The sequence below is a fragment of the Tachypleus tridentatus genome, chromosome 6 (genome assembly GCF_004210375.1).
Source record: "Tachypleus tridentatus isolate NWPU-2018 chromosome 6, ASM421037v1, whole genome shotgun sequence".
In the NCBI taxonomy this organism is placed as follows: Eukaryota; Metazoa; Arthropoda; class Merostomata; order Xiphosura; family Limulidae; genus Tachypleus; species Tachypleus tridentatus.
In genome coordinates this window covers 143,797,611-143,821,350 of record NC_134830.1, presented here as the reverse complement: position 1 = coordinate 143,821,350, position 23,740 = coordinate 143,797,611, and the positions used below count along the sequence as shown (strand labels likewise).

Sequence of the window (23,740 nt, the reverse complement as noted above, 5' to 3'; positions counted from 1 at the left end):
ATGTTGATAACCAATAATAACTGTTATCTATAGCTAAATGTTGAATTCTAGTCAGTTTCATAAATTTAGGTTTTAATAAAATCAGTAAGCTGACTACAGCTATAGAGGTTTACATAGGCTGATAACAGTAAGCTTGTAAGATTGATTCAGCACTTACCGACTAGTTACATGGCTGGGTGATTAAGGCGCTCGACTCGTAATCAGAGAGTCGTGGGTTCAAATCCCTATCAAACTAAATATATTCGTCCTTTCAGCCGTGAGGAGATAATAATGTTACGGTCAATCCCACTATTTTTTGATAAAAGAGTGGATCAAGAGTTTGCGGTGGGTGGTGATGACTAGCTGCCTTCTCTCTAGCCGAGTGGTTCTTAACCTGGCTTCATTCGAAACCCTGGGGTTCGGTGAGTCAGTCTCAGGGGTTTGACGGAGGTCAAGACACACACCCAGTGTGTGTGTGTCCGTTCCGTTCACCCCACTCGTATGATTCGTGACGTCATGCTCCACTTGGCCATCTTTGGCTGCGGCTGATCACGTCACATCACTTGGCCTTAATATCTGTGCTGCAGGGAACTTCGTGCGCTTAGCAGTCGACTTGTGACTGTAGTAATCGTGCGTCATTTGTGATTTTTTCCTAATATTTCAATCCCTTCATACTAACTATGTCGAGCAAAAACAGAAAGTGGTCCGACGAATACGTACAATATGGATTCACGTGTATAACGGAACATGATGGGAGTCAGCGTCCTCAATGCATAATTTGCAATGCCAAGTTGAGCAATTCTAGTCTAGTACAGGCAAAATTAAGAGAACACTCCCTAAAGCTGCATGGAGATGGGAAATACAAGAACACAACGCTTGCTGAATTCAAGGTAAAGAGAGCCAGGTCCGATGAAAAGGCTACTTTGCCTATTTTCCGCTTTGTACCCATTAACAAACCGATCTTCACAGCATCATACGAAGTTGCGTACTTGATCGCATAGCAGGGCAAACCACACAAAAGCACACGTAAAACCAGCTGCGTTGAAGATGGCGAATATCATGCTTGGAAAAGCTGCTGAAAATAAGTTCTCCCAAATTCCTCTTTCAAATGACACCATCAGCAGCAGAATAGATGACATGAGCGATGACATCTTGGCTCAAGTAGTTGTAGATTTGACTTCAAGCCCAGCAAAATTCAGCCTCTTACAACAAAAACTAAGGCAGCCGACGTGAAGAAATTTGTGGATGACTTCTTCAGAGACAACGATCTTTCGTGGGATATGGTTTCTGCAGTTTGTTCGGACGGAGCTCCAGTCATGCTGGGACGAAACTTTGGTTTTGGTGCGCTGGTGAAAGCTGATGCACCACACATCATTGTAATGCACTGTATTCTGCACAGGCATGCGTTGGCAACAAAAACCTTGCCTTCAAAACTGGCAGAAGTATTAAAATTTGTAGTGGAATGTGTGAACTTTTTACGAAATAGTGCCCTGAAGCACCGCATCTTCAAAGAGCTGTATAATGAAATGGGATCTGAATTCGAGGTACTTCTGTACCATTCTAACATTCGGTGGTTATCCCGGGGAAAGGTGCTGAATCGTGTTTTTGCCATGCGTGTGGAATTAGCCCTGTTTTTGCGAGACCAACATTGTCACGCAGATTGCTTCGAAAAATCTGAGTTCATTCTCTTTTTGGCATACATTGTCGATATCTTCAATGCTCTCAATCATCTCAATCAACAGATGCAGGGCGGTGGAGTCAACATCATCGAAGCAGAAGAAAACCTGAAGGCTTTTCAAAGAAAGCTACCGTTATGAAAACGACGAACAGAGAATGATAACTTCGCAAACTTTCCGCTGCTGGACGACTGTGTAAGATTGAAGATGTGTCTGAAATCGGAGACATTTCTGTACCCGGGGAACTGAAGAAAGCAATTGTCATGCACTTAGATGATCTCGCAAAGTCTCTCGGCGGATACTTCCCCATCAGAAAGTCATATTCAGCATGAGTGAGACAGCCGTTCACGTTTAGTGTTGCGACAGTAGATGTCAATGATGAATACCTCGACGAAATCATTGAACTTCAGCAGAGCCAGGTTCAACAGCAACTTTTCAGAACAACAACGCTCTCAACGTTTTGGTGTCACCAAATCGTAGCGTACCCTCTTATTGCTAAGAAAGCCCTTGAGATACTCATACCGTTTGTTGCAACGTATCTTTTCGAGGATGGTAGACATAAAAGCGAAGAAAAGGAACAGACTTTGTTCCGCAAATGATATGAGAGTGGCACTAGCCAAGGTGAAGCCGCGCATTTCTGAACTTGTCTCTGAAAGGCAACAGCAAAAGTCACATTGATTTGCAGTAAATATTCATTGAGTTATGTTTTTGTGTGAAATTCATGTTTTGTTCTTTGAACACAGTGATATTGTGTGCAACTAATGCATGGTTCATTTTGTGCACTAATAAAATATCTACTTATGTTTTGAATTTGAAAAAATCATATTTTATTTTTCCAATTACGAAGGGTTCAGTGAATGTAAGTACGAAACATCCGGGGTTCAGTACCTCTAACAAGGTTAAGAACCACTGCTCTAGTCTTACACTGCTAAATTAAGGACGACTAGCGCAGATAGCCCTCGTGTAGTTTTGCGCGAAAACAAAAAAACAGTTATGTAGGGACATTTGTATTGTTTTGTATATTCAGTCGTACATTTTTTTTTTTTTTTTTTTTGCATATCCATCCCTACATCACAAAAACAGTTTTTATTATTTATTTTCCCTCACTGTTGTTATCTCACTGAAGTTGTAGAATAAATGAATATTTGTTTTAATTTTGATAATTAAATGGTTATATATGTATTGTTAATATCATATCAGTTATGTCAGTTTATCTCATTTTGAGTCACACTGGAGGCCAAAGAAGTTCAAGTGGTTCCCCCAAGACGGTACAAGTACACTGGACTAATGCTAAGCTCTCTCTCTCTTATAGGTATTTGGGTATTGATGTCCATATACTCAGGAGGGTCAGGTTTCATTGACCTCTTCCTCCTACCTTTAGATTTTGGTTTTGCAACTGTCAAGTGTATTTATACACGAGAACCAGTGTAACCCGCACTTACTCAGGCTCCTTTCAGGGCAACTAACGCTAAGTGGAAATTTGTAGATTTGGTTTGAATTTTGCGCTAGCCGTCCATAATTTAGCAGTGTAAGACTAGAGGGAAGGCAGCTTGTCATCACCACCTACCGCTAATTTTTGAGCTACTCTTTTACCAACGAATGGTGGGATTGACCGTCACATTATAACTCCCCCATGGCTGAAAGAACGAGCATGTTTGGTGTGACGGGGATTCGAACCCGCGACACTTGGATTACGAGTCGAGTGCCTTAATCACCCGGCTACGCCTGGACATCATTTGTAAAACACACGCCTTCCAACTTCACCCCAACTCATTGAATGTGCGTACAAGCAACTACACCACAAATTAGGGTAATGTCGATTAACAGAGAGAACATAAGACAAATCCAGGGTTTGGAAGTTTGAGACCTTACATATACACATACAGGTTTGGCACACTGAAATTATACAAAATGTAGAGTGTTATATATGTATTGTTTTAATAATTAAGAAACTAGTGTTTTAAAACTCAGATATCAATAACATGTATATAGATATGTCAGTTGCATAAATACGTAATACTTTAAAATATTAATTTAGATTATCTTTTCATTCTCTCTTTTAACTGAAATTGTTTGCACAGCAGCATGTCTGCGGAGTTACAACTTTAGAAACTGCTTTTGATACCCGTGATGGATAGATCACAGCATATTGTATAGTTTTGTGCTTAATTACGAACAACCAACAACCAATCTGAAATTGTTTCGGCAGGTAACTGTGTTTGTGCAATAAAAGTTACAAACCGTTCTTATATAAGAACAACTGGTTCTGCCATGTAGTGACCAGAAACGAAACTATCATTCATGAAAAATAGAAATATATGCTTATAAACTGAACTCACTGCTAGTAATTTTTCTTTTTATTATTTCCCCACAAAAATACGTGTGATAAAAACAAAAAAGAAAAAACAGAATAATATGACTGTTAAAATGCTGTAAACACTTGAAAATAGTAATTAAGAGCTCAAATAAGGCTGTAAATCAACTTTAGCAATTATTTGTAAGTATGATAGACTGAGTGCAGTTGACATATTTTCGCAGCCCATCCACACGTACTAAGCACTGTAGTTTAACCGTATGCGTCTCTCCATGTTTTGTCGTTTTAGCTGTCTGCAGATATTCGTAAAATTCTTTGTTTCTCTATTAGTTCAGTTTCCTTCTCTTTGTAATTTTTTTTCACTTTATAGTTCTTACTGTGTTATTAATTATATATTGTGTCTTCACTTATTATAGATTGTCGCCTTTTTCTTTATATTTTATTTTCTGATTATCCGGACTATTTAGTATTATTGGTTTAGCCCAACTCAGTATTTAGTATTGTTAATTTAACCAATCTCAGTTTTTAGTATTGTTAGTTTGCTCAGGCTCAATATTAAATACTTTTGTCTATCTAGACTCAATATTTAATTTTTTTATCCAGTCTCAATGTTTAATATTGTTGTTTTATCCAGTCTCAAAGTTTAATATTGTTGGTTTGTCCAGACCCATTGTTTAATATTGTTGTTTATCCAGTCTCAAAGTTTAATATTGTTGGTTTATCCAGTCTCAATGTTTAATATTGTTGGTTTATCCAGTCTCAATGTTTAATATTGTTGGTTTGTCCAGACCCATTGTTTAATATTGTTGGTTTATCCAGTCTCAATGTTTAATATTGTTGGTTTGTCCAGACCCATTGTTTAATATTGTTGGTTTATCCAGTCTCAATGTTTAATATTGTTGGTTTGTCCAGACCCATTGTTTAATATTGTTGGTTTATCCAGTCTCAATGTTTAATATTGTTGGTTTGTCCAGACCCATTGTTTAATATTGTTGGTTTATCCAGTCTCAATGTTTAATATTGTTGGTTTATCCAGTCTAAATTTATTATTCATTCCTCTTTTAATTTTTTTCTTCCTTCTGTTTCTGCAAATCGAGTTTCTTTTTTTTTTACTACTTATTATTCACATCCAATTTCATTTTTTCATTACTTTCCCTTTTATTCATCCGTTTTATTTTTTCTCTGGTTATCTCAGCTTTGTTTTATATATTAAAAAAACATTTTCTTTCTTTTCTCCTTATCCCAGAGTTAATTATTTAATTAATTAATTTAGTTAATTAATTATTTTTAATTCCATTTTATTTTTTCTTTATTTTGAGTTTTTGTTCGGTTTTATTGTTTATTAAACTTATACTAAGTGTTTCTAATTGCTTTATGTTTTCAACTTTGCTTTTCGTTTTTCCTTATTGATTCCCTATTTGTATGCCTGATTAATATAAGTGTCTTGTGGTTGTCATGTTGCATTTTCGTTGTTTTTTCTGTTCATTTCTATCCAGTGTGGAGTCTGAGCTTTTTTCTTTTAGTATTTTCCATACTTTTCTCTGTTCATTTGTTTCCCTTTCTGTTTAATTATAATTTTTTCCATCAACGTTCTCAATTCTCTGTTTATCCTTTTGTTCCTCCAATTTTTAACTACTGAGTAGCTGATATGTTTACTTATTTTTGCCTTGTACTTTTTATCTGACCTCGCTTCCCGTGCATGACCTAGTGATTAGCGTGCCGGACTAAATTTCGGAAAGTTGAACGTTCGAGCTATGGAATATGCTCCGAATTTTGAGGAATATATATTAAAAAAAGTGACAGATAATTACCTTATATTCAGTGAATAGAAGCCGCATAAGCTGTTAACTGATTGTTGTTCATCTGTTCTAAATTAGGCTTAACCTTTGTGTCACCTAAGTTGCCAAATATCTAGAAATGCTACATATATATTAGAGCTGCATCTATTCCACTGATAAATCTACTCGTGTTTCTCTGTTTGATTTCCCTTCCGTATCCTTCTGCATTTTGTATTCTGATTCTCTAACGTGTTTGTACCTAGCGATTGTTATATGTAACGGTATTTTCCTTTCTAAATTTACAATCAATTTGTGTGTGTGTTTGTTGTTTAAACACAAAGGTACATAATGGGTTTCTATCATCGTTAAATTCAGGTTTATATTCTTCTCTTTATATCTAGCCGATGTCATTCGTGATTCTTTGAAAATTTTATTTTTCTATTTTTTTTTGACATTGTTGTTTGTTTATTCGTCGGTGAAACTATCGCTTGTCTAACAAGAATGCTCCTATGCGTTGAACTTCAGCTGAGTGTCTCCTAGCAACTGGTTTTTGATTTCATGTCGACTTACGCAACAATTAAAATTACGGTACTTTGTTAATTCTTTTATGGTTCTATCAATTTCTTTTTTTTTTCCATATGCAGGTAAATCTTCGTTAACTCATTTGATGCGCATGCTCATCAACAACAGATACCATGTCACAACTTGCTGGTTCGCTCGATCACTGCCACTTGGTCGCTTATAAAACAAATTTCAGTGTGACCGTGCGCATGAAAGCCGTGTTGTTTGTTGGGGTGAAAAGCACGCGCGATCCAACAATGTATGCGACTTCAAGCAAAACCGTTTCATATACGTTGGTGGTGCGAATGATATTCAAAGAGCCGGCTAGAACTAATTAACAATGGCGGTAAACGAGTTACCTATTGCATATACTATTGTTGAGGTTATTGTTGCCGTAATGGCTGTAAGTGGTAATACACTGGTGTTAATTGCTTTTATGAAAGAGAAACGGCTTAGAAAACTAACAAATTTCTATATTCTCAGCTTGTCAACGGCGGACTTCTTGGTAGGGCTAATTGGAGTACCCTCCGCCATAATGACAAAGCTTGGCCTACCCGAAAACTCCTTCAAAGGATGTTTGTTTATGCTTTCTCTTCTAGTTGTATTATGCACGATATCTATATTAAATCTGGTAGCCGTTTCATTGGATAGGTACTGGGCCATTCTCCACCCATTCAGCTATCATCAGCGAATAACAGAAAAGTCTGTGGCGGTAATTATCATGACCTGTTGGGTTCTCGGGATCATCGTGGGGTTTCTGCCCTTCTTTGGGTGGAACTCAGGTCCTGTTGCTAGTGGGAAGTGCTACTTTGTCAAAGTAATGGACTATAACTTTTTGGTCTTTCTATACTTTGCCACCATTGTATATCCGTCAGTTCTAATGGCATTATTTTACGGAAGGATCTACCATGTGGTATTAAAACAGGTAAGAATTTCTATAAAATACCGGGTTCATGTCTTGTTCAAAGCTTACAGAAGATTTTAAATATCTTAGTTAGTGTTTACAGTTTTAGGTTTTTTTTTAAAGTAGAGCTTATAGACTCGTACAATACATTCGTAAAACTTCATATTTCTTTATACATTTTATTTAACATTCAATTTACACAATCATGTAACACTCAAACTTTGTTGTACTAGAGTTAACACAATCATGTAACACTCAAACTTTGTTGTACTAGAGTTAACACAATCATGTAACACTCAAACTTTGTTGTAATGCAGTTTACTCAATAATGTAGCATTCAAACCTTGTTGTACTACAGTTTACACAATCATGTAGCATTCAAACTTTGTTGTACTACAGTTTACACAATCATGTAGCATTCAAACTTTGTTGTATTACAATTTACAGAATCATGTGACATTCTGACTTTGTTGTACTACAGTTTATACAATCATATAGCATTCAAAATTTTTTGTACTACAGTTTACACAATCATATAGCATTGAAACGTAGTTGCACTATAATTTACACAATCATGTAACATTCAAACTTTGTTGAACTAGAATTAACACAATCATTAAACATTCAAACTTTGTTGTACTACAGTTTACACAATCAAGTAACATTCTGACTTTGTTGTACTACAGTATATATAATAAGTTATAATGCAGTTTTTAAAAAATAACAACGGTTTTAGTCCAATAGAGTTGCACGTCTTTCTCTCTGTGTGTAATTACAAGTCACATTATTTAACCATTTTGATCACGACTCTCACCGACTTACGCTACTGATCAGTTCTTTCACTTTGACTTGTAAACATTCAAACAACAACTACGACTTGGACAACAATCCGGTATTTTTTGTTTGTTGTACTATGGATTGTATAGAACACTTTGACACAGCCCATACATCTACTATGGATTGTATAGAACACTTTGACACAGCCCATACATCTGACTGTTATCGGTGGACTCCAATAATAGACAAATCGATAACTTACTTTTTTGTTTTTCGAACTTTTGAGGTGAGCAAACTTAAACATTTCGTCAGTTCAATTTATCACCAGTAAAGTCACACACCGACCTTCATACAACTCAGCGGTCTGAATTCATGCTTCGGTCCTAAGTTCATGTTTTTGTGTCAGTATGATGGAGACGAATATAACATAAAACAACAAAACCCTTTGATAAAAGTAATCCATTATCGAGTTTAAACTCCTAGAAACTAAAGTGTTTATTCAGCAGTACAACACAGTCATGCAGAGTAAGTATATGTACGGCATTCAGACCTCCTGATCCATATATTCAGTCACTAGCCCAGTGGTTCTTAACCTTGTTGGAGGTACTGAACCCCGGATGTTTCGTACTTGCATTCACTGAACCCTTCGTGATTGGAAAAATAAAATATGATTTTATGAAATTCAAAACATAAGTAGATATTTTATAAGTGCACAAAATGAACCATGCATCAGTTGCACACAATATCACTGTGTTCAAAGAACAAAACCAACAAAACATTAATTTCACACAAAAACATAACTCAATGAATATTTACTGCAAATCAATGTGACTTTTGTTGTTGCCTTTCACAGACAAGTTCAGAAATGCGCGGCTTCACCTTGGCAAGTACCACTCTCATATCATTTGCGGAACAAAGTCTGTTCCTTTTCTTCGCTTTTATGTCTATTATCCTCGAAAAGATACGTTGTAACAAACGGTATGAGTACCTCAAGGGCTTTCTTAGCAATAAGAGGGTACGCTACGATTTGGTGACACCAAAACGTTGAGAGCGTTGTTGTTCTGAAAAGTTGCTGTTGAACCTGGCTCTGCTGAAGTTCAATGATTTCGTCGAGGTATTCATCATTGACATCTGCTGCCGCAACACTAAACGTGAACGGCTGTCTCACCCATGCTGGATATGACTCTCTGGTGGGGAAGTATCCGTCAAGAGACTTCAAAAATACACAAAATCTTTACCTTGAATTCAGCAAGCATTGTGCTCTTGTATTTCCCATCTCCTTGCAGCTTTAGGGAGTGTTCTCTTAGTTTTGCCGGTGCTAGACTAGAATTGCTCAACTTGGCATTCTAAATCATACATTGAGGACGCTGACTCCCATCATGTTCCGTTATACACGTGAATCCATATTATACGTATTCGTCTGACCACTTTCTGTTTTTTACTCGACATAGTTAGTATGAAGGGATTGAAATATTAGGAAAAAATCACAAATGACGCACGATTACTACAGTCACAAGTCGACTGCTAAGCGCATGAAGTTCCCTGCAGCACAGATATTAAGGCCAAGTGATGATACGTGATCAGCCGCAGCCAATGATGACCAAGTGGAGCATGACGTCACGAATCTTACGAGTAGGGTGAACGGAATGGACACACACATCGTGTGTGTGTCTTGACCTCCGCCGAACCCCTGAGACCGACTCATTGAACCCCTGGGGTTCGACTGAACACAGGTTAAGAACCACTGCACTAGCCTAAAGACCTCACTTCATTCGGGGTATGTAGAATGATATGTCGCTTGTCGACTCTGTGTGCGTGCATTGTGAACCTATTTTAGATATGAGATAGAACCAAAAATTATTTTAAAATGCTGTTTTCCCCATAAACGTATAAGAGTTATTGCCTGTATTTAAACAAAAAAAATTCAAAATTACATTTTCAAATCTTGTAAAATACTGTTTTTGGAATATTCGTGTACGAAAGCGAGGAAATTTTAAGAGTTTACATCCATTCTCTCTTCATACACCAAAACTTTTTAACTATCTTGTTTGACGTCATTTGACGGGAAGGGGGGACTGATCCACGCTTCCTTTCACTGGCTAAGAACAATCTCTTACATGAGTATATATCTAACGTTTTCTCATTTATTTTCTTTCTTACTGGTTCTCCAGTATCTAATTAGAAAAGCTGTTGCATTATAATCGTGTTTCAAATTATCTAATGTCATAAAACAATAGTCTATATTCAGGTTCGCCAATTCATGTGTGGATTATTGTTAACTAATATATTTCTGGGTTTAGGTTAACTAACGTTATGTTTTAGATTCTGTTTAACTAATGTCACATGTCCGGATTCAGCTTAATTAATGTCATGTCTAGATTCTGGTTAACTAATGCTGTATTTGGATTCAGGTTAATTAATATAATATGTCTGAATTCAGGGTAACTAATATAATGTTTTAGGACTTAGGTTAACTAATGTCATAAATCTGGATTCAGGGTAATTAATGGCACTTGTCTGGATTCTGTTTAACTAATGCCACGTCCGGATTCAGGTTAATTAATGTCGTGTTTAGATTCTGGCTAACTGATGTCACGTCTCAATTCTGGTTAACTAATGTCATGGACTAGATTCCAGTTAACTAATTCCGTATTTGGATTCAAGTTAATTAATGTAATATGTATGTGTGAGTTCAGGGTAACAACTGTAATATTTCAGGTTTCAAGTTAAGTAATGTCATATACCTGGGTTCAGGTTAATTAATGTCATATGTCCTGATTCGTGTGATATTTGGCAGAAAGAGTTCTACGATATAGAACATTCGCGTGAAGCGTGGATGCAGACCCATCAAAAACAGTTGGGAAGTTAAAACAGAAATGTGTCAACAGTAGAAAACTGTTTGTATTATTGTTGAGATCAGAATCTATAACTCATTGTTTGTTTTATAATCTCTAACACTGAAAGGCGAGGCACATCCAACTGGACAGAAACAAAACATAATTCACGCATAACAAGTGTTTTCGTCATCGTTACTAATAAAACCCGCGTTTTGAATGTCTCATGAAGAACAGTTATCTAGAACATTTATCTCTTTCCAAATTTAGGATCAAATTTAATGATTTAACGCACACAAAGAAGTTATTGGTTCAGAATTTTTATTTGATGTTTTTTCTGTAATTAAAAAAATATTTTTGATCAAAAGCTGCTGTATTTATTCTTGCCAAGTAACTTTGCCAGGATTTTTTTTGGACTCAAATATACAGTAAAATTCGAATGAGGTACAAATCAACTATTAATAATCACTGAATATTTTACTATTCACCATACATACGTGTTAAAATATTATTTTAGTAATAATTTATCAATGACATGATTCGCAGCTGAGGAAATCTGCTAAACATATTTGGGGGAACAATACTTTACATCACGTACAGTGTGTGTGTAGTGGTAACACTGGGATGTAGTACATCACGAGCACAATGGATCCCAGTTTATACTTCCGATAATGATTCTACTTATCTTATAAAAATTGACATCATGTTACGTGTTCCTGGCTACGGAGAATATTGTAGTCCAGTGATATCATGATCAAACTTTTCTAGATTACAGCCCTTGACGACAGCACGTGACTTTTATTAAAAAACAACATGACGTCAAACTTATTTAATGTCGTAAACAGTTTATGTTCTCGGTATAACGTGACATGAATAACAAACAAGCGTAATTATCAACGGAACTTCTTAAACATTTTTCACATACTGTAACATCCTTTCTGTTCGTGGTGACCATATAACGAACGGCTAATATATTCTTTGTATAGAAGAGGAGTATACATGGCTTGAGAGATTAAAGGCTGAAATTAATGGCCACGTCATTTAATTAACCTATGTTTTGGAGGCTCAGATCGCTGCTTCATTACAGTTATCTAGTTATCTGTCAATTCAACAATCAGTTGAAATACATTGGAATGCACTAGGTGGCGCCACTTGTTGAGTTTTGTTTGTTTTTGAATTTTACGCAAAGCTACGAGAGAGTTATCTGTGCTAGCCCTACGTAATTTAGCAGTGTAAAACTGGAAGGAAGGGAACTAGTCATCACCGCCCACGCCAACTCTTGGGCTCCTCTTTTACCAACAAATAATGGGATTGACCATAACATTATAACGTCACCACGACTGAAAGGGCGAGCATGTTTGGTGCGGTCAGGATTCGAATCCGCGACCCTCAGATTACGACTCGAGCGCCCTGATCACATAGGCATGCCTGGCCTGTAGTGGTAAGCCAGTCAAGTGTCATTGTTTCTCATTCACTATATATATATATATATCCGTGTACAGCAGTTATGTACGTTGTTTTATTAGTGTGTGAGCCATGTACTTCTCATATGATGCTACATATCACGCACTACGGCTATTATTACAAAAAATAACCAATTTTAACATATTTTTGTTCTGTTACTTTACATTGTATTTAGTTATTTTAACAATCCGTGATTTTTATTCCGGTCACCAAATTCACCCCGTAAATTGTTTACATTTCTTGTTTTAGTGTAGTTAGAGCTAAGCTTTACCGTTCTTAACGTTATACCTTTTCAAAAACTTTGATAAGGTTTATTATGTTGTTGTACAGAATATCTACTAAAGTATATTTACATTCGTCTTTTGTTTACATCCGTTCACATATTAATATAATAGGGCGCGTGAGAAGTTTCACGATAGACAAAAGCTGGGCATTATGATAACAGACTCCATTTTAGAAGACAGATCTGCGTAAGAAACAAAATTAATAAGTTTCCGGTTGTAGGAATGGAAATTAGGAAATAACTGATTTATCGAAATATTTTTAATGATTTAAAGAACTTAGAAATTTAATAGATTCGGACATCAAAATGCTAAAGATTTTCGTATATTTTGAATACGAATTTTTTAAAAAATATTTTATCACGGACCATGATAGTGGTTCATAATAAGGAGCGTAGAAGAATTTGCTTAAAATTCTAATAAAAGATTCAGACAAAAACCACTTTAAAAAGCAGAATTGTTCTTTAAACCACACTCAAATTTTTCTATTCAATAGTTGAAATTACCCAAACATTGATAATAAACAAAATAAGTGATTTTACGATTGTTGGACAAAAATCAGAATTTCCTCCTCTGTCCATATTATTATTATTACTGTTTCGAAGGCTTACAGCAAAATCGGTTGGGTATTTTACACCATAACCATAGTAGATATACTATATGAAACGCTGCGAATGTTTATGACCTATTTAAAACTTGATCATTTTTAAATGAAAGTTGATTTACGCAGCTACAAATACATAATAAATGCAATGTTATTCTGAGCTGCTGCTTTTGTACTCGACGCTTGTTAAACGCGTGTTTACACAAGACCTTAGGCATAAAGCCACTTAGCTCATTAACTAATCACTTTAAAAGACACAACGATTTGTTTAAAACGACGTTTTTAAACGTATTTTTTATTTAAAAGGGCTGCTATTCTACTGGTAAAATTATTTACGCTCTTAGTGGAAGTTATGTTTTACTATGAGCACACATTTGCCCATTTCTGTGCAAAAAAACAAAAAAACAACAACATACAAAATAATTTAAGAGTGAGATTTTATCATATGCAAATATAGCTCCCAAAAAACTAAGGAAAGAAGGCTTGAGTTCTGTAACTGACAGTTTGCTCACGCTACAAATCCTTATTATGACTTCAGTATAAAAGTATTGCGAGTAATATCTATTGTAGTGTTGGATCACAAAAGAATTTTGCAAAAAAAAAAACTAAGTGCTTTTAAGTTCAGTTTTCTTAATTTTGTTGTGCTATAAAATATTTTGTCTCCACTTACTGCCATGAAAAAATCCAATGTTTTCCTAACGTGCGAGTTAGTTGGAAACTACAACTTACTCATTTTCTTGTGTATTAATAAGAAACTGCTATGTAAAAGGTTTTCGAATTTACTGTTGCATATCGTTAATCGAGTCGATATTGTTCATCGTTACTCGAGTTTGCTGTCTCTACGTGGATTTACATTGACTATATTTTTTCATAAGTTTTTAACAGTGAACAATTACTATCACAGACTTCCCTACGCAGACTACGATAGTGATTCTGTCTACTGTTTCTTATGCTTTTTTGTTTGGTTTGTTTTGAATTTCGCGCAAAGCTACAAAAGGGATATCTGTGCTAGCCGTCCTTAATTTAGCAGTGAAAGACTAGAGGGAAGGCAGCTAGTCATTACCACCCACAGCCACATCTTGGACTATTCTTTTACCAACGAATAGTGAGATTGATCGTTACATTATAACGTCCCCACGGCTAAAGGGGTGAGCATGTTTTGGTTTGACGGGGATTCGAACCCGTAACCCTCGGATTACGATAAACACCTTAACACACTTGGCTATGCCTGGCCTGTCTCTTATGCTTAGCTGAAATTGTGAATGTATACGAGCCAGACTTTCTTAACTGTCCAATTTTCATCTAGAAAATTTAAAAATATCCTTCTATAAGTATGATTTATAACTACTGATAAAACCTTGTGTCAAACATCTACACATATTTTTCCATCTTGTTGAAGGTAACTACTGTTGTTCACATGTGTTTCCTTTTACCAGACTATATTGTACCTAGAATAAAACAGCAGCTAAAATGTTTTCCTTCCTGCTGTCATTTTTCTGTGATAAAATTTCGGCTGTTGACTTTGTTTACCATCATTCTAAAATACAAATATAAAACCCATCACTGTAATGCACATAACCTCTGTATAATGACAAATACAGGTGTAGACATTAATGTGGTTTTCTTTACATTTTAACAGTAAATCCAGCTATAGTAGGCTAATAAGACTAGTTATTTTGTATCAGACTGCTTCCGTAGATCATAAACACAATATTGCAGTATTTCGTATAGCTATAGTTATTTTTAAACAGTTAATGTTAAGGTAGCGGTTGTTACTGTTGTCGATAATTGGCAATCTATACTAAATGTGTCACTGTTGTCTCTTTTGTATGCGTTATTTGTGTCACATTCTTCGGGCAAACACTTGTGCACAGCAAACTGTTGAAGAACATACATATCTGTCATGGAGAATTAACAATATAAGCATGCTACTGGATCCGTTTACATTGCATTAATCTATGTTGTATTATATTAGATGAAACGTTATTCCGTTCTGATGAGATTGCTTCGTTGCTGCTCATAATCCGAGGGTCGCGAGTTCGAATCCCCTTCGCACCAAACATGCTCGCCCTTTTAGCCGTGGGGGGCGTTTTAATGTGACGGTAAATCGTTGATAAAAGAGTAGCACAAGAGTTTGCGGTGGGTGGTGTAGCCCTCGTGTAGCTTTGCGCGAAATTCAAAACAAAAATTGTTGCTGCTCGTCTTTTGTTACATTACACTGTGATATTTATGGAAGTCGGTCACTAAATCTGCAATGATACAATCTTTGCCTTCAAGAAGGTCCTTTGACAACAACTACACATTTTGTTTATCACAGTTTCATAACAGTACATGTGTTTATTCTTTGTTGCACATTTATTATTTATTTTGAATAAATTAAGTGTGGTGATTGAGTGAAAAATAAACAATGCAGCAATAAACTGTTGAAAAGTATATAATATTCAACTGAACGCACACACATGCGCGTAGCCTAAAAGTTATTTTCCATAAATGGACATAAAAACTTAAGAAACAAGATTAGGGAAAAATAGTTAATTTAAAGGAGGGGAGGAATAGGGATCGTCAAACAAGCTCAAAAACTGAATCAAAATGCAATGATAACATCTTTCATACTACAACTGGGGACTCTAAAGAAAGTAAACAAACTATGCTGGAAATAATGTTTTTGTTTACTTTTATAAGTTCTCTAGTTGTAGTCTTCAAAAACAATCTTCCATTGTGATCAAATTTGTTTCTGTATTTTTTTACGATCCCTATTTCTTATATAAATCATTTTTGTCCATAATTTAGCAGTATAAGACTAGAGGGACGGCAGCTAGTCATCACCACCCACCGCCAATTCTTGGACTACTCTGTTACCAACGAATAGTGAGATTGATCGTCACATTATAACGCCCTCACGGATGAAAGCATATTCGGTGTGACGGGGATTCAAACCCGTGACCCTCAGAATACGAGTCCAGTACCTTAACTACCTGGCCGTGCTGGGCCCAGCTAGGAGGAGCCTCTGGCTAAAATTAATACTAGTTTTTTTTTTCCAATTAACAGGGTAATTAACATATAGGTTTTGTAAAAAAATCAAGATTCACGAGATGAAAAAATCCCAGTTTCTTTACAGTCATGTCAGTTCCTTAATGGTTATCACAACGAAATGAAAAAAGTTTTCCTGTAGTTTTCGTAATATTATATTGTCTTATAAATGTGAGATATTGTGCGCAAACATAAGTATAAAAAATGGAAGGCATGGCGTGGCTTGGTGGTTAAGGCACCCGACTTGCACCCTACGAGTGTCGGATTACAATCCACGTCACTGTATATGCTCGTCCTTTCAGGTAGGGAAGGCGTTATAATGTTTCGGTCAATCCCATTAATTGGTTAGAGTAGCCCAAGAATCTGTGGGTGTTTTTTTTTTTTTTTTCCAGTTGCCTTCTTTCTGGTTCAGTCTTACACTGTTAAATTAGGAACGGCTAACGCAGACAGCCCTCGAGTAGCTTTGCGCGAAATTCAAAGACAAACAAAAAGTGGCAAAACTGAATACCATTGATTAAAGGTCGTGAAACTCGATTTGCAGTAATTCTGGTGTAAAGTTTATTATATATATAAAATATAAATAAAATCACGTAGTGAATGTTTGTTTCAAGATAAACATCAATAAACTTGTTTATTTTCCTTACATCAAGATCGACTGGGCTTGAATACGTTATATTAACAACAAAACCGAAACTAGAAAATAGGCCCGGTATGGCCAAGCGTGTTAAGGCGTGCGACTCGTAATCTAAGGGTCGCGGGTTTGCATCCCGTTCGCACCAAACATGCTCGCCCTTTCAACCGTGAGGGCGTTATAATGATTCGGTCAATCCCACTATTCGTTGGTAAAAGAGTAGCTCAAGAGTTGGCGGTGGGTGGTGATGACTAGCTGCCTTCCTCTAGTCTTACACTGCTGAATTAGGGACGGCTAGCACAGATAGCCCTCGAGTAGCTTTGTGCGAAATTCAAAAAACAAACAAACAAACAAACGAAACTAGAAAAAGTAGAATTAAAACAATGGCGTGATACACGATAATTACTAATTGTTCGTGATGAAACCCACTTGAACTAACAACGTATCTAAGGGCGTTTGGGTATTAATTCTTGGACTAGTAAAGCAGAGAACATTCCGACCTTCTGAAGATGACCTAAACGTTTCGGTTAGTATTCGAATGTACATATCGGTTTCAAAATAATTATACGTTTCCTAAACGTTTTGGGTATTGTTACGATGTGTGTTGGCTTCAGAAGAACCTTACATATTCAGAATAATTATATTAAACGTTTCGAGTACACCGGTTGGTAGGAAGGTGGGCGTATCTTCCAACACAACGGTTATTAGGTCAGGAGTTCATCTAATCAATAAATTATTAAAGTGGAAAATGTTCTGCACGTAGAACGAGGAGGAAATTCTTTTAATTTTCGGTGAAAATATAAGAAAATCTAAACTGTACTTTGTTACACAGAACCTGACAGAAGGTAGGATTAACTGGACATATTAGGGATATGTAGCACAGCTTATTTCACTTCATTTATATAGATATGAGGTTGTTATTATTTGACAATAAGAAAGTTCAGTACAGCCGCCCCTCGGTGTGGATTCCTGTTCGTGGTGAGGGGACCTCCCAGGGAAGGTTCTGTTCTGTCTGGTTACCTTCTCTGGGATCTAAACATCCACCCACGTGTTTGCTGTTTGTGGCGACCTGTGAAGGGGAGGAGAGGATCCTGGTGGTTGAGGGGTCCAACTCTAACACACCACTTTGGCCTTGAATTCCTGTAGACGAGTGGCCTTTGGGTGCCCCCCCTTGGGTCAATCGGCTGGTCCACTTGGGCTAGAGTCAACCAAGTACCAGTGTTGGAAGTTCTCAACGGGTGTTGTGGGCATTGTGTCTGATGCTGGTGTTTGGATAGAGTGCTCACGAAACCCTGGCGTTGCTGCAATGTCCTTGCATTACATTGTAGTGCTTCCCCTCGTAGGGCTCCTTGGCGGGTGGGGTCAGTGGGTACCGAAATTTTTTCCTTTTTCCTATGGATCCTTCTTCAAAAAATTTAAATAAAATTGTGAAAAAACAGTCACTGGGTTAGCGATCATGTCTTGAAGACTCTGAACAGCAATCTTCAACATCAGTAACACACGTACCTCATTTTCTTATATTACATTCTCTTTCGGAAAAAACTTTAGGGCAATTGTCCCTCTTATTTATTCAGAAAAGATTAGAGGGACTAGCTGGCTCTCCAAAGTCAGTAAAGAAACTTTGATCTGGAGACATATTGGGTGAAACATCCACATCCCAACACAGTGAACTCCTCTTGAATTCAAAGGCAATTGGGGATATACCTATTGAGGTTACACCTCATGCTACTTTGAATTCATCACGAGGAGTTATTGTTGAGAGGGATTTGAAGAATGTCCCCGAGTCAGAGATTCTCGCTGGTCTCGCCACTCAAGGAGTTTCTGCAGAGAGGCGCATCTCCACTCGCAAAGATGGAGTTACACTGCCAACAAATACCCTCGTTTTGACATTTACTTCATCACGTGCACCTGCCACCATCAAGGCAGGTTATCTCATTTGCAGGGTATGGCCATACATTCCAAACCCTCTCCGATGTTTCCAATGTCAGAGATTCAGCCACTCAAAGACATCATGTCGTGGTTCCCTGGCATGTACTCGTTGTGGGGGCAAGGACCACGATGCCTATGAATGTGACATGGACCCACATTGCATCAACTGCAATGGTTCTCACCCCTCTTACTTTCATTCTTGCCCAAAATGGTTGGAGGAAAAAGAGGTGCAGCGTTTGAAAACGATACATAACATTAGTTATCCTGAGGCTCGGAAATTGCTGCCCACCACTCTATCTCGGACATATGCTGCTGCACTTCATTCCACAACTACAGTGGGAGTGCAGACAGATCTCTCTGTGCCTCCAAGAGAATCGTTTTCAAAACAACTGAAAAGCCTTTTGACCTCCGTGGTTAAAAAGGTTGATGAATCGACTTCCACACCCATCTCTGTTCCTCCCATACGTTCCAACAAACCTCAAGATCCACGTCCTTCAGTTTCAAATACAGGCATTTCTTCTGATACATCTTTTTATCCCACCCCAAGTAGCAAAACAATCATTCGTTCACGTCCTCAATCACTGGAATTCCCTTCCAATGACAAAGATCTGCCCACTCGACCCAGGGCAGGATCCATGGAGGTCGATAGACCTCCTCCGACTAAAGACAGTAAGGAAAAAAGACGTGGTCGTAAACCGAAGGGTTCTCCAGCCACTTCACCTACCCGTTCTTAAAAATGGCCACCTTGATACAATGGAACTGTCGAGGTTTACGTTCTAATCTGGATGATATCAAAACACTGATTGCTTCCTACCATCCTGTTTGTCTTTCCCTACAAGAAACATTTCTCAAACCTGCTGATACAGTCTCCATTCGGCAGTTTTCTCTGTACAGAAATGACAGGCTGTGTGATGGACGAGTACATGGAGGGGTGGTACTATTGGTAGATCAGCATGTGCCCACCCTGTCTTTGTCACTCAACACACCCTTGGAGGCCGTAGCCATTAGTGTTTCCTTGGGTCATACCATCACTGTTTGTTCTCTCTACCTGTCCCCTGGCGAGACATATGAGCAATCAGATCTTGATGCTTTCATTGAACAGTTGCCGTCTCCTTTTCTAATCCTGGGAGATTTTAATGGACATCATCCACTCTGGGGAAGTGCTGTTATTGATGGGAGGGGTCGATATGTAGAGCGTATGCTCTCTGATCACAATCTTTCTCTTTTCAATACTGGTTCTTCCACTTATTTTCATGCACCTAGTCAGTCCTTTACCGCTATTAATCTCTCGGTTTTCTCCCCTTCATTATTCTCCCATTTTTCATGGAGGGTTGACAGTAATCCACTAGGCAGTGATCATTTTTTTATCCTTTTGAGAGAGACTGGCCGTGGTCGATGCCACCCTACCCGTGTGCCCCGGTGGAAGCTGGATCAGGCAGACTGGTCCACTTTCACTGCTTTCGCAGAACTTGATCCTACCATCGTAAATCAGCCATCAATAGACGACTGTGTGGTAGCGGTAACTGGCTGTATTATACAAGCAGCTGCTCAGTGTATTCCTAAAATCTCGACACGTTTTCCACGATATCCTCATCCGTGGTGGAATCCTGCTTGCCACTTAGCAAGGAAGGCTCAAAAACGGGCCTGGGATATTTTTCGTAGATATCCCACACTTTCAAACCGTGTCGTTTTCCAACGGGCCCGTGCACATGCTATGTGGGTAAGACGTCAAAGCCAGAAGGAATCTTGGATTAAGTTAACAACTAGCATATCTTCTACCACCAGTTCCAAGATCATATGGGACAGGATTTGAAAGGTTAATGGGCACTACAATTCTGTCCCCCCTCTCGATCGTACTCTCTGATGGTCAGGAGGTGGCTGATGTCCGGAGCATCGCTGATACTCCAGGTGAAAGATTTTGCCGGGTATCTAGCACTTCTGCTTGTTCTTCCACCTTCTTGGCCATCAAGACTCGGGCAGAGCGTTCACCTCTTTCCTTTCGAACTGACTGTTTCTTTGACTATAATTGTTCCTTTACACTGGTGGAACTGAAAATGGCCCTTCATCGGACTGCCAGTACATCTGTTGGACCTGATGATGTACACTATGACATGCTGCATATCTCCTGCTTCTCTTGATGTCCTTCTGATTGTCTTTAACCGGATCTGGCAGGAGAATGTTTTTCCTGATGCCTGGCGCCAGGCTATTATTTTAACTTTCTCTAAGCCAGAGAAAGATCCCAAGATTCCTTCACACTACCGTCCAATTGCTTTGACGAGCTGTTTCTGTAAGACCTTAGAAAGGATGGTTAATGCTCGTCTTGTTTGGTTCCTCGAATCAAACAACCTCCTCTCGCCCACCCAGTGTGGGTTCCGACGACAGCACTCCACCACAAACCACCTAATTCGTCTTGAAACATCTATCAGAGAAGCCTTTCTCAAACGCCAACATCTTGTAACAATATTCTTTGACATTGAGAAAGCTTACGACACAACATGGAGGTATGGCGTTTTGCGAGATCTCCATACATATGGGTTACGTGGGCATTTACCCATGTTTATTAAAATTTTTTGAATGGACAGGAGATTCCAAGTTCGTGTGGGTTCGACACTTTCCCGTTCTTTTGTACAGGAACTTGGAATGTGTTTTGAGTGTCGCACTTTTCAGTGTAAAGTTAAATGCCATCACTGAACAACTCCCTCTTACTGTTGCAAACGGGCTCTATGTTGACGACTTTCACATCTCATGTCAGTCGTCGAACATGAAATGTATTGAGCGGCAACTACAAACTGCCCTCAATCTCTACTGAAGTGGACTATGGCGAACGGCTTTAATTTTTCTCACTCTAAAACCGTATGCATGCACATTTGCCGTCAACGGGGTATCCACCCTGATCCTGAACTTCATATTGGTGAAGGTTTGCTACCAGTGGTCCCGGAGACCAAGTTCTTGGGGCTTATCTTTGATCGTAAGCTGACATTTATACCACACTTAAAGCAGCTTCGGATCAAATGCACAAGAGCACTGAACATCCTCCGTGTCCTCTCTTCTACTAGTTGGGGAGCAGATCGATGTTCGATGTTAAAGGTATATCGTGCTCTTATTCGATCAAAACTCGACTATGGATCAATGGTCTATGGCTCTGCAAGATCCTCGGCCTTAAAGATGCTGGACCTCATTCATCACCAAGAACTTCGACTCTGCACTGGGGCTTTCCGTACCTCTCCAGTTCAAAGCTTATACGTTGAATCTCATGAACCTTCTCTGCACCTTCGCCGTTTGCAACTATCTTTACAATATACTTCGAAACTTCGTTCCTTAACAAAGCATCCCACCTGGGGATGTTTTCCTTCCTCGGTGGGCCGTACTTTTTCAGAACAGACGATCTGCCATTGCTCCGTTTGGCCTTCGCATGCGGGCGCAATTGGATGAATTGGGTCTGTCCTTAGATAACATTGCAGATTCCACAGGTCAGCCCATCCCACCATGGCTTATTACAGCCCCCAAATGTGACCTTTCTTTCAGTCATCTAAAAAAGGCAGATACTCCAGATTGGAAGTACCGTCTTTTATTTAATGAACATCTTTCGAACAATCATTCAGTTCCCATTTATACAGATGGTTCCAAATCAGGTAATTCAGTGGGCTCTGCTATGGTTTGCTGTGGTTCAGTGGTTGCTCGCTGAATCCCCTCTACAGCTTCTGTGTTCACTGCTGAACTGTATGCCATATCTCTTGCCCTGGATCATATTGTAGCTGAGCGGTACTCCAACTGCACTATTTATACTGATTCGCTTAGTTCTATACTGGCCCTGGAATCGCTACATGTTGTCTCACATCCTGTTCTCACTGATATTCAAAACCGACTGGCCCATTTCTCATTAACAGCTACTTCTATCCAGTTTTTCTGGATACCAGGCCATGTTGGTATTCTTGGGAACGAGCTTGCAGACCTGGCAGCTAAATATGTCTGCTCTGGCACCATCACTCCTATGCCTATTCCATACATGGACTATGGTCCTGTATTCAAGGCTCGGCTCCGTGCCAGCTGGCAGTCCACTTGGAATGAGCAACGTGACAACAAACTTTTTCAAATCAAACCCAAAATTGGACTTTGGCCATCTGGCTTCCGTAAAGTTCGGAAGGAGAAAATTGTTCTAACTAGACTACGCATTGGTCACAGTTTTTTAACTCATCGTTTTCTTTTATCTGGAGCTGATGCACCAATGTGTAGTTTGTGTGACATTCAAATCACTATCAGCCACGTTTTACTTTCTTGCCATCGTTAAAATTCTCAACGACGGCAATATTTTAAACATATTTTTTCCCAGGGTCTATCTGTAACATTGGACAGTGTTATTGGTGATGGTGACACTGTCCACATTGATAACGTTTTTAATTTTTTTAATGACCATTAATCTTTTTCATCTCATTTAAGTGTTGCATATTTCTTCATTACACCTTCTTAATTGTGGTTCCTTTTTTACAGTTTTATTTTCTCTCGTTCAATTTGGCATTGGAAAATGGCCAGAACATTAAATAACTCGACACCAGGACTGGAAAGGCCAACTTCAGGTGACTAACGCTGCTGTTTGAACTATCCGTTTGAACTACTCGTTAGTCATCCTGGCGAGTTGTTATTATACTTTTGCTGCATGTCATTTTACACTTTAACTACCTTACCTTTTAGTACTAGGCCGGGCATGGCCTAGCGCGTTAAGGCGTGCGCTTCGTAATCCGAGGGTCGCAGGTTCGCGCTCGAGTCGCGCCAAACATGTTCGCCCTCCCAGCCGTGGGGGCGTTATAATGTGACAGTCAATCCCACTATTCGTTGGTAAAAGAGTAGGCCAAGAGTTGGCGGTGGGTGGTGATGACTAGCTCTAGTCTTACACTGCTAAATTAGGGACGGCTAGCACAGATAGCCCTCGAGTAGCTTTGTGCGAAATTCGAAAAACCTTTTAGTACTGACCATAATGACA

At 38.4% G+C, this 23,740-nt stretch overlaps 1 protein-coding gene across 1 annotated transcript in view; it reads left to right on the top strand.

Moving 5' to 3' along the window:
- The first annotated feature begins 6,501 nt into the window (after positions 1 to 6,501).
- The window catches only part of LOC143253930 (adenosine receptor A1-like), a 28,518-nt gene continuing 11,279 nt past the window's right edge, over positions 6,502 to 23,740 (top strand). Inside the window, exon 1 of the mRNA XM_076508543.1 lies at positions 6,502 to 7,233. Within this exon, the coding sequence (XP_076364658.1) occupies positions 6,649 to 7,233 (585 nt within the window). The 5' untranslated portion in view covers positions 6,502 to 6,648. The remainder of the gene's footprint in view (positions 7,234 to 23,740) is intronic.